Genomic DNA, 12,292 nt, shown 5'->3' with positions numbered 1-12,292 from the left:
TGGCGTTCCCATTCCTCAGGAATTCTGTCTGATGAGTTTGAGAGTCATGAGAACCAGACAGGAGAGGTGACCTCAAGAAGTTGTGGGAGTACAGGGAGGGAAGGCTAAAGCATGATGGGGGCCTAGGGAAGGGAAAGTTAAGACAACTTCATCAAGGATTAGCCTGTACAAATGCCCAGAAATATAAAAGTACACGATGTACTCAAAGAATGGCCAGCAACTCTTATCACAAAGTTTCAGATCCATGTCTGGGGACAGCAAAAGTTGAGGCTTTAAAAATAAGTAGACACCCCAGCAGAACTGTTCATGGAACTTGAAAGGCTGGTTCTAAAATTCAACTGGGAGAATAAATATGCACAAATTTTAACCACTGACATTTTTAAAAGCGATAAAGAGCTAGTAGGAGTGCAAACCAGAGAGTCAGAGAGGTAGTCTGGCAGCATGAATTACCACATAATGCATGTGTACCATGACCAAGCCATGATATTGTAGCTCTCCACTCTCCACTTGTATAGAAAAAGGCAAATAAACAAGATATTTACTGCAACAAATTGAAGCAATCTGACCATCAGCTGGAGAATTGAGACATAAATTGCTCTGTCGAAAACACTGTAGAAGTTTTTGTTTTCAAGTGATAGATCTATATATAATGACATGGAAAGTTTTCCATAATATGCTGTTGAGTGGAAAAGGAGAAGACGCAGAACCGTGTAGCATGTAATATGTAATATGTAATGAAAATCTGTATAAGGTAGTGAGGGGCAACACAATGTAGTGGTTAGAAGGATAAAGTTGATCAGCTAGATTTGAGTCTCAGCTCAATCTTTTATTAGCTGTGTGACCTTGGGAAAGTTACTTAATCTCTCTGAATTGGAGGTTTCCTCTTCTATACAAGGAAAATAATAAAAGTACCTACCTTACAGGATTATTGGATTAAGTAAATATTTACATGTAAAGCACTTAAGACAGCACCTTCAACACCACTGATGGTTTGTGTGAGCTAACCATCTATAGACGAGTGTCAGTGTGATGGAAACACCTCAAATTGAGGACAGTAGCACCTTCGGAGAGAGGGCTGAGTTTGAGAGGGATATTGGTAAAGGTTTTTGCTTTATTTATAAATTTTGCATTTTACCATGAGAAAGCCAATGTATCACTTATTGTTTTATCTTAAAAATGAATATTTAACAAAATTTTAAATATAAAACAAAGTAAGATAAGTGGCATCCTAGTCATCGAGTAACATGGTGTCACGTGCTCTTGATCCTGAGAATGATGGGGAGACAATGCAGCATTTTAAGGCAGGGAGTGACATCATCAGCAAATTCCAATGATTAAAACCATTAAAAATCAAATCTTACAAACAAACCTAGCAATGAAGACAACATTATTCTACTTTTGAAAAATACACGTTTAAGTTCTTATTCTCTGTAGCAAAGGTGTTTCATCTGATTATGTGTTTCTAAGTAAGGGTAATAGTTCCAAGCTAATATTTTTCAACTTTTACTCTGTGAGAGGCACAGGTCTGGGAGTTTTGCAAATATTAGCCGCTTTTGCCCTGATAAGAGCCTTGGAGATACGTACTCTTGGTAACTCTTTTTTATTTTTTTGTTTTTCTCTTTTTTTCCTTTTTTTGAAAGACTTTATTTCTTTATTTGTTTGAGAGAGTGAGCGAGAGAGGGAGAGCACAAGCAGGTGAGCAGCAGGCAGAGGGAGAGGGAGAAGCAGACTCCCCGCTGAGCAGGGAGCCCGATGCAGGACTCGAACCCAGGATCCTGGGATCATGACCTGAGCCAAAGGCAGATGCTTAACTGACTGAGCCACCCAGGCAGCCCGGTAACTCTATTTAGAGGTGAGAAAACTGAGACACGATAAGTAAGTCACAACCTGAGGTCACACAACTAGGAAGTGGCAGTGCCACGAGGAAGGCCAGGCCCTTCACCACGAAGAGGAGGGCAGGATGGCTGAAATGCACTGCGTGAACTACCTCCTAGGACGATGTAACTCAGACAGGTGGACCAAGAAGATATGTACATGGCAGCATGTCTCCAGCAAAATGCAATGTCTCAATTACTGCTGATCCGGAAAGTTTACTCCTACACTACAGGGAAGATTCTAAAAGCCCACCCTGCGTTCATTGACTCATTCATTTGCTGCACCTGTGCAACACGTGTTTCTTTAACAAGACATTAGGAAGCCATGAGTTATCAAGATCCTGTCTGTTCCTGGCTGAAGAAGACAGCCTAGTAACAGAAGTAGTTTGTAAAGCAAATAGTTGTTTAGCCATGGCAGTGATGAGTGCTAAAGACAGGGCTTCCCTGAAAAAGTAACAGTTCAGAGGAGGCTGTAAGGATAAGAATTAAACAGGTAGAGTGTGTTGCACAGCCATCTGGTACTGAGAACAGCAGGTGCACTGTCCGGGAAGGAGCATATGGTCAAGAACAGAAAGATGAGTGGGTGCGGAGGGTAGTGGCAATGGACTGCTTGATCTTGGAAATAGACCTGACGATGTCCTTTTGTTCAAATCTCTGCTTATCAAAAGCAAATACGTTCTTAAAGGCCAGTCTTAGGTGTCATTTCTCAGGCTTTTCCTGAACTTGCTACTATTCTCTCCTCTGAACTCCTAGACCAGTCTGATTATAGCCTTTTTTTAAAATAGTAATATGATTTTTTTAAGGATTTTATTTATTTATTTGAGAGAGAGAGAGAGACCTGAGCTGAAGTCAGACACTGGGCCGCAGGCAGGCGTTTAACCAACTGAGCCACCCAGGTGCCCATTTGGCCTTTTCGTAGTACCTGCATATATTAGTATCCTAGACTAATTTATCATTTGTACTGAGCCACAAACACCTCAGTGCAAGACTGTTCTTTACTAACCTCTGATTCCTTTGAAATACTGGAAAGTACATTATGGAGAGAAGTGCTCAATAACGATTCATTGAATTGGAAAAAAAATTAAGAAAAAAATACTTGGACATCAGTATTTTTTTCCAAAATCTATATGCATGATATGATAAAACTAGGATTATATTTAAATTATACTTTTTGCTACCCCATTCTAAAACCAAAGAAATCTTTAGTTCTATTATTTATTTATCCACTGAACAGGTATTTACGATCCCTAGCACAGACAAGAAAATCTGCCAGATGAAGCAAATCAGAGAGGGCTGCTTTCCCAAATTAGCACTCTTGGGCTCCCAGCTGCTGTGAGGCAAGCGCATAGCCGGACCCACCAGCAGCAGAGTCCCTAACCACATGTACCGGATTTGCCTTCTTTACTGGAGCATCATTTACAAACTAAGTAGCTGCTACTAGTTCGTGTACTAGATCACATCTTTTCCTATGAGACCAACGTTATTCACCTTCTATAGAAGAATCAGCATTAACATAGGCCACACCACGCTCTTGAAGGAGTCTGGAATTCTCCTATAATAAAAAAGAAAGAAAACCATAAACATATATCATAACCTCCCCCTAAAACAATGTACATCTACATGTGCTGTGTGGAGATATTTGAAACAAGCTGACCACAAAATTGATATATAAGATTCTGAAAACAGAGTTTGTTTGAAATAATTCCGATAAAGATTATTCTAAGAAATAACAAGCAAAACATTTTTAAGACTAAAATTTAAGATGAACCTACCCATATTCTTAATATGGTAAATAGAAAAGGAGTTGATTCCTTTAACCATGCCATGGTTTACCCTTTAAGAAATTCTCTTTTCAAACATGAATGACATAAGATAGAAACCCCTCAGTGGAAATCTTCCCATGAACATCTCCCTCTCAATCTCTCTCTCTCTCTCTTTTTCTTAAGTAAGCTTCAACACCAGCGTGGAGCCCAACTAGGCTTGAACTTATGACCCTGAGATCAAGACTTGATCTGAGCTCAAGAATGGGACGCTTAACCAACTGGCCCACGCAGGTGCCCCCCCCCATGAACATCTCTTTATTTAAGAGGAGAATCTCGCCTGATTCAATAATTTCAAATTTCAAATTTATGGGTTAAAAATATGTGGTTTCCATACTATACTCAGAAGCATGAAGTTCTTCTGTAGGATGACACCACCTACTGGTCAAGACTGATCATTGCACAATAGTAAAATGCTGACAAAACGTGTAGCAGGGTTTTTGGGTTTTTTTTGTTGTTGTTGTTGTTGTTGTTTTTGAGCTATCAAGTGGATTTTGAATCTCCAAAACATGTAATTTCCTAAGCATCCCGACAGTAAGAAAGGGAGTAGAAACAATATGCAACTTTAGGTGGTGAATCTGAAACAGACAAACCAAGAGGTTTCTCTCCTCCCACCTTTGGTTGTTTCTTAAATTCCACATATGGTATTCATCTTTCTCTGACTTATTTTGCTTAGCATTATACTCTCTAGATCCATCCATGTTATTGCAAATAGCAAGATTTCGTTCTTTTTTATGGCTGAATAATAATCCATTATATATATATATATATATACATATATGTTTGTGTGTATATATGTGTGTATGTATGTGTGTATATATATATATATATATATATATATAAAATGAGATATATATATCTCACGTCTTCTTTATCCATTCATCTATTGATGGACACTTGGGCTGCTTCCATAATTTGGGTATTGTAAATAATGCTGCTATAAACATAGGGGTGCATATATCTTTTTGCATTAGTGTTTTTCATATTATTTGAGTGGTGGAATTATTGGATCATATAGTAATTCTATTTTTAATTTTTTAAGGAACCTCCATACTGGTTTCCACAGTGTGGACCAGTTTGCATGCCCACCAACAGTGCATGAGGGTTCATTTTTCTCCACATTCTTGCCAACACTTTTGTTTTTGATTTTAGACATTCTGGCAGGTCTGAGGTGATATCTCATTGTGGTTCTGATTCCCATTTCCCTGATGATGAGTGATGTTGAGCATTTTTTCATGTGCCCATTGGTCATCTGTATACCTTCTTGGGGAAATGTCTGTTCATGTTTTCTGCTCATTTTTTAATCAGATTGGTTTTTGTGTGTTGAGTTGCTCAGTTCTTTATTTATTTTGGATACTAACCCTTTATCAGGTAAGTCATTTGCAAATATCTTCTCCTATTTCGTAGGCTTTCAGTATTGTTCATTGTTTCCTTTGCTGTTCAGAAGGTTTTTATTTTGATATAATCTCAATAGTTTATTTTTGTTTTTGTCTCCCTTGCCTCAGGGAAGGCATTATTGAACATGATGTCAGGGGTGGGTTTTCATATATGGTCTTTATTATGTTGAGGTATGTTCCCTCTAAACCTACTTTGTTGAGGGTTTTCATCATAAATGGATATAGTACTTTGTCAAAAGCTTTTTCTGCAACTACTGAAATGATTATATGGTTTTTATCCTTTCTCTTGCTAATGTGATGTATCACATTGGTTGATTTGCAAATATTGAACCACCCAGGATTAAATCCCACTTAATTGTGGTGAATGTTTTTTAAATGTATCATTGGATTCAGTTAGCTAATATTTTGTTGAGGATTTTTGCATCTATGTTCATCAGAGATATTGGCTTGTAGTTCCTTTTGTGTAGTGTCCTTATCTGGTCTTGGTATCAGGGTACTCTTGGTCTCATAGAATGAATTTGAAAGCTTTCTTTCCTCTTCTATTTTATGGATTAGTTTGAAAAGAATAGGTATTAACTCTTTTTAAAATTTTTGGTAGAATTCATCTGTGAAGCTATCTGGTCCTGGACTTTTGTTTGTTGGGAATTTTTTGATTACTGATTCAATTTCATTGCTAGTAATTGGTCTATTCAAATTTTCTATTTCTTCCTGATTCAGTTTTGATAAATTATATAAATTATATGTTTCTTTTTTTTTAAGATTTTATTTATTTATTTGACAGAGAGAGAGGCAGTGAGAGAGGGAACACATGCAGGGGGAGTGGGAGAGAGAGAAGCAGGCCTCCCGCCGAGTAGGGACCCCGGTGCGGGGCTCAATCCCAGGACCCTGGGATCATGACCTGAGCTGAAGGCAGATGCTTAATGACCGAGCCACCCAGGTGCCCCAAATTATGTTTCTAAGAATGTATCCATTTCTTCTTGGTTGTCCAGTTTGTTGGCACATATAATTTTTCATAATATTTTTCATAATATTCTTTTATAATCCTTTGTATATCTGTGGTGTTGGTTGGTATTTCTCCTCTTTCATTCCTGATTTTGTTTGAGTCCTCTCTTTTTTTTGATGAGTTTAGCTAAAGGTTTGTCAATTTTATTGATCTTTTCAAAGAAGCAGCTCCCGGTTTCATTGATCTGTTGTATTGTTTTTTTTTGTTTTGTTTTGTTTTGTTTTTTTAGTTTCTATTTCATTTATTTCTGCTCTAATCTTTATAGTTCCCTTCCTTCTACTGATTTGCGGTTTTGTTTGTTCTTTTTATAGTTTTTTTAGATGTAAGATTAGGTTTTTTATCTGAGATTTTTCTTGCTTCTTAAGGTAGACCTGTATTGCTATAAACTTCCCTCTTAGAACAGCTTTTGCTGCAGCCCAAAGATTTTGGACCATTGTGTTTTCATTTTCATTTGCTTCCATGTATTTTTTGATTTCCTCTTTCATTTCTTGGTTGACCCATTCATTGTTTAGTAGCATGTTATTTAACCTCCATGCATTTGTGCTCTTTCCAGATTTTTTTTGTGGTTGACTTATAGTTTCATAGTGTTCTGGTCAGAAAAGATGCATGGTATGACTTCAATCTTTGTGAATTTGTTGAGGCTTATTCTGTGACCTAATATATGATATATTCTGGAGAACGTTCCATGTAGACTTGAAAAGAATGTGTATTCTGCTATTTTAGGATGGAACATTCTGAATGTATCTGTTAGATCCATCTGGTCCAAAGTGTCATTCAAAGCCGCTACTTCCTTATTGATTTTCTGCTTGGATAATCTATCTATTGATGTAAATGGGGTGTCAAAGTCTCCTACTATTACTGTATTACTATCAATTAGTTCCTTTATGTTTGTTGTTAACTGCTTTATGTATTTGGGTGCTCCCATGTTGGGTGCCTAAATACTTAAAATTGTTTTATCTCCTTGTTGGATTGTTTCTTTAATGATTATACAGTGTCCTTCTTTGTCTCTTGTTACAGTCTTTGTTTTAAAGTCTATTTTGTCCAATGTAAGTATTTCTACCCCAGATTTCTTTTCACATCCATTTGCATAAATGTTTCTCCATCCCTTCAGTTTCAGTTGGCATTTGTCTCTAAGTCTAAAATGAATCTCTTGTAGGCAGTATGTAGATGGGTCTTGCTTTTTTATCCATTCTGCTTTTTGTCTTTTGATTGGAATGTTTAGTCCATTTACATTCAAAGTAATTCTTGATAGGGATGAACTTATTGCCATTTTGTCACTTGTATTATGGTTGTTTTTATAGTTCCTCTCTGTTCCTTTCTTCTTTGGCTCTCTTCTCTCACGGTTAGTTGGCTTTCTCTAGTGATATATTTGGATTCCTGTCTCTTTATTTTTTGCATATTCATTACTGGTTTCTGATCTATGGTTACTATTTGGTTTGTGTATAACATCTTCTGTGTAAAGGTAAAATTACTTCCAAAGGGGCCTATCAAATATTCTGCAGTGAGACTTCCTGCCTCATTTTTACCATGATTTAATTTAGAGTCAGTCATATAAGGAACATAAATGTGAAAAGTATACCTTAATGTTCAGGCTCAAGGAGGGATTTAAATGTGGTTAGCTTTAGGAGCTAATTTGGAAAGGACAATAGAAAAAATGATATCTTATTTTGATGTTTGGTTTCTAGTGAATTTACTTATTTACTGTCACACTCCCAGAAAATGAAGATTAATCATTTTGACAAGTGACATTAAGTGGCTTCAAAAGTTCAAACCAAACAGTTCTTTAATACAAAGAGATTGTTATTTTTAAACAAGGATGCGTTGTTTCAGATTTTGGAAATAAGTCTGAATACGTTCTCATTGAAATCACTTGTTATTTTTACATCCTTGAGAATTAAGTCCTAACTGCTTTGCTATAATGAAAATTTATATTGTAGCAAATTATCAACTAACCTCTGCCCACTCAGTAGAACCAAGAAGACCAAATTCTTCTGCATCCCAGCTTGCAAACAAAATTGTTCTTCTAGGTCTCCATCCTAAAATATATGTGTAGACACATTAATGCTGGGACAATACATAATATAACCAAGATATTGTACAACTCCACAGAAAAACAACACTAAAACTTCATTGATTGTTTAGGAAAGGTGAACTCTGGTGAGAATTTTTACTTACATAATTTCCTTTCGTGAGATTTTTAAAGCTGATTTGTCAATACAAAAGAGCACATTTGCACCGAAAAGGGGGAAAATGTAGACACAGCAAAAATTCTGTGAGGTCATAATATTTGAATCGGTGTGTAATGATTGGATACACACAGGCAGCCATCTGGTTCTGCAGCTGCCCGGAGAGAAAGAAGAAAGTGCTAGATGTGGTTTGTGTTCTGAGAGCAGATAAAACTGAGAGAAAATTCCTTACAACCCTTCCACGTTCTGGCATTGCACAAACAATTGTTCAGTGTCAGCTGGTTGTGTGATTTCACTCCCTTCTCTGCCAGCATTCGTCAACAGAAGCTCTGTTAGCAGTACCGATGTCTGTGGCCGCTACAATAACTCAGCACCACTCAACAAGGAGGTGATACGGCTGGGACTTAGAAACACTGACCTTGGAGTTCAAGAAAGATCTTATTTCAATTACCAGTTCTTTCACTTACTAGCAGTAGGACTGAGGGGAAGTTATGCAAGCTTCCTCAGTTTCCCTTTCTTCATCTGTACCCCAGGAGTAGCAAGGTAAAGATGAAGATACTACTTGATTTGGGGGAAGATTGAATGGAGTCATGTTTACAAATACAATACTTCATACGTGCTCCAAAAACTTGTCATTATTTTAGTAAATAGTTCAATTGTGCTTAACAAGAATATGTATCCCTACAGCTGAGTCCAGTGTTTTATTTTTGTCAAGTTTGTTCATGATATTATTCAAATTTCCTATGAGTTGTTATTCCTCATCACTGCATTCTCTTAGCACGCTATCATTGTCACTGTGATGTTTTGTATTCATCATAGGGAGTCTTATTGCAAAATCATGGCATTTTTTTGGACTACTGTTAAACACTAGCTAATTCATGAGCTATGTAGATTCAAGCCCTCATAATTCTGTGTTTTTAAAATACAAGAGAGCTGTGTAGAAAAAAAGAAAAGAGCCCTTTACCATTTTGTTTTAAAGAGAAACATGGCTTTGTGGATGGGTAGCCAGAAATTTGAGTTGAAACCCTGGTTCTCTGACCTGCCACATACTAAGTACACCACACACTAGCTATACAACTGGATTCTATAAACCTTGATTAGCTTATTGGTGAAACGAGAACAGAAATAACTAGACTTCTCCCTGGTTGCTAAGAGTTCAAAATAGAGAGCACTCGAAAACACTGGTTCTCTGAGGAAACAAGCACCATGCAAACTTAATATATTTTTGCCATTGTTTTTATTGTTGCTAAAAAAAAAAAAAAAACCTGGATCACATTTCCAGCCCCAAACCCTCATTTGCAGGGTCAGTACACAGCGCGGATTTTCTGCTCTCAAGGCGTAATTTATTTTAAAAAGCAGCCATTTGAACTCAATCTTATCTTTGTTTTCATAAGAAGATTCTAAAATGATTGAAGCAATTGTGCTAGGAGGAGAAACCTAAATCTCGGGAGAACAAACCAAGGCTGGGGGTGTGGGAATGCAAACATCAAACTTTTGAGAAATCCTATTAGGCAGCGAGACCAGTACTTTTCTGAGAAAGCTTCCATCTCCTTACTTGGGACACTTGACCTGACGTGTGAGGCCAGAAGGGCCCAAGGAACTTTTGCTCACAGTTCTCTGATCAGGACACTTTGGCCTATGACCTATTTTGGTTTGTCCTCTCCTGTGAAGAAACCCATTTCCACCTTCTTTGTTGTCAAGAGCAACCCCTAACAGCAGAATTCCTTTATTTTAGATTATAATTTTATGAATATCAATAATGTAAACATTATTCTATAAATAAGCAAAAATAAATAAACAATATAATTAACTAACCCACATGACTAATATAGCTACTAGTTATTGAAAGCTGTTCTATGCTAGTAGGTATTACTAAGTACTCGATGCTACTAAGGTGGTATACTTTGCACACATCTTCTCAGGTGACCCTTCACACAATCATATGAAAACGTGGTAATTTTACACACTTTACAGAGGACTACACTGAGATTCAAAGAGGTTGATCTTTTTACTTTCTGTTTATATTACCTTCTTTTTTCAGTGTTCCAAAACTCCTCACAATTTCATGAACAACAGCTGCTCCGCTCTGAGGGTCAATGCCACCAAACACCCATGAGTCACGGTGACCTCCAAGAATGACATATCTGTCTAGAAAGCATCATTGCAGAATTACTTGTCATTCCAGGTCAACAACGGAGCAAATTGCAAATGACTCAAGAGCATCCAAACAGAGAGCATTCGCGACTCCAAGAAAGATACCAAGGTTCCTGAAGACTTGTGTAAATATACCTATTTTGTTCTGATTTTGATGTATGAAGAAAATATGAATGTGATAAGCAAAGGTATACTTCAACGTATGATAGTAATCATAAGTATAGAGGTAATGATAAGTATAGAAGGATAGAAATGATTCCATCCGCCTCTCTTTATAATTCTGTTACTCCTCTCTTACCTACTTGTCACTTTGCTTCCAGTATTTTCAGAGTAAGAGAACGCAGTGGCCACATAGTAGGTTCTATCTTATTAACTTCAATGGAAAATAAAACTATGTAAAGGATTCATTAATTCAAGGTTACCTTAATTTTCTTTCCTTTTTTTAGAGAGTGAGCGCACATGAGCCGGGTTGTGCGGAGAATCTTATGCTGGCCGTGGAGCCCGACACGGGGCTCAATCTCACAACCCTGACATCAGGACCTGAGCTGAAATCAAGAGGTGGATGCTTAACCGACTGAGCCACCTAAGCACCACAAGGTTACCTGAATTTTCTAAGAATGTTATCTTTTATATAGATGCTTGTAGCTATCATGAAGATATTTCCCCAAGCAAAATATGTGGTAAACTAATCCAGAAAACCCTAAGAAAATATCTCAAAATGACCTCTTCCTGCCCTTGCTCCCTTGATCATTTAATTGAAGCATGCACAGCTTAACATTAACTAACCTTGGGCATCTAACCAGCCTAGCCCCACATTTCCTTTTCTTCACAACATGTATCATAATACAAAATTACCTCATATTTATGTATTCTGTGTTTGTGTAAGTTCCATTAGGGCAAAGAATTGCTGTGCTCTGTTCACCCTATGTTCCCAGAGCTCAGAGGAGTACCCGGCCCAGAAGAATTGCTCAATCGATATTTGCTGAGCAAATGATAAATTTACCTGGTTCTACTGCTCCTCTGAGAGTTCCAATCACATTGTATATTCTTGTCACTTTGTTGTTAGAATGGATGTGCATCTTGACTTTTCTAAAGCAAAAATAAAGGACACATTCTGAAAACACTGGTTAACACTTTGCCACCCACAGTTTTTTTTTAACTCTTACATCATTTTAAAGATTTCTAAATGTACATATGCAAGAATTCCATTGTTCCGTTGTCTAATACCAATGAGGTAAGTGTACTCCCGTCTACAACCTGCGGTTTTGTTTCCTGCCGGTACTAGATACATTTTACTTTTTCAATCATCCTCTGTAATTCTTCTTTTGAAAAAAAGATTTCCTTCCCCGAAAGAGAGTTACAATAGAAATAGTCTCTTAACCTTGTAGAAAAGTTGCCAATAAAGCCAGGTCCAACATTGTAGGGCACGTGGAGACTTCCTTTCCAGTTGCTATCTGGCGGCGCCGCCCCACCCATTTTCCTGTTGAACGCAAAAAGTATTATCAGCTGAAGGAACATTTTGTAGCTAACAGTTAAAATGTCAGTGAGCTCACTTTCTTGAGTGCCTGCTCGTAACGGTCTCTATGAGTCAGGGATATGCCATTTCCCCCTTCCTACGGCTCTTATGAGGTGGGAGCTACTGCCACTCCCACTTCAAAGATGAGAGGCGTGAGGCTGAGAGAGACAGGTAACCTGCTTGAGGTCATGCAGCTGGTAAGTGGCACAGCTGAGGGTCAAACATCTGGTCAGAATCCAGACTCTGCGTTCCCAGTTTCTAACAGAAAGCCAGTTTACAAAAGCGCTTTCCAGGGCACACACTGGGGAAAGAGCTCTGACGTCAAACTCTGGGATTTTCTAT

General features: G+C 37.6%; 1 protein-coding gene across 1 annotated transcript in view; it reads right to left on the bottom strand.

The window, feature by feature from the left end:
• FOLH1 (folate hydrolase 1) overlaps positions 1–12,292 on the bottom strand; it is a 76,530-nt gene that overhangs the window by 16,843 nt on the left and 47,395 nt on the right. Inside the window, exons 8-12 of the mRNA XM_036064521.2 lie at positions 11,816–11,914; positions 11,438–11,523; positions 10,309–10,428; positions 8,048–8,130; positions 3,363–3,426 (exon numbers count right to left, since the gene is read on the bottom strand). Coding sequence (XP_035920414.2) covers positions 3,363–3,426; positions 8,048–8,130; positions 10,309–10,428; positions 11,438–11,523; positions 11,816–11,914 — 452 coding nt within the window. The remainder of the gene's footprint in view (positions 1–3,362; positions 3,427–8,047; positions 8,131–10,308; positions 10,429–11,437; positions 11,524–11,815; positions 11,915–12,292) is intronic.

The sequence above is a fragment of the Halichoerus grypus genome, chromosome 11 (assembly GCF_964656455.1).
Source record: "Halichoerus grypus chromosome 11, mHalGry1.hap1.1, whole genome shotgun sequence".
Classification (NCBI taxonomy): Eukaryota; Metazoa; Chordata; class Mammalia; order Carnivora; family Phocidae; genus Halichoerus; species Halichoerus grypus.
This window is presented reverse-complemented; position numbering and strand designations above follow the sequence as displayed.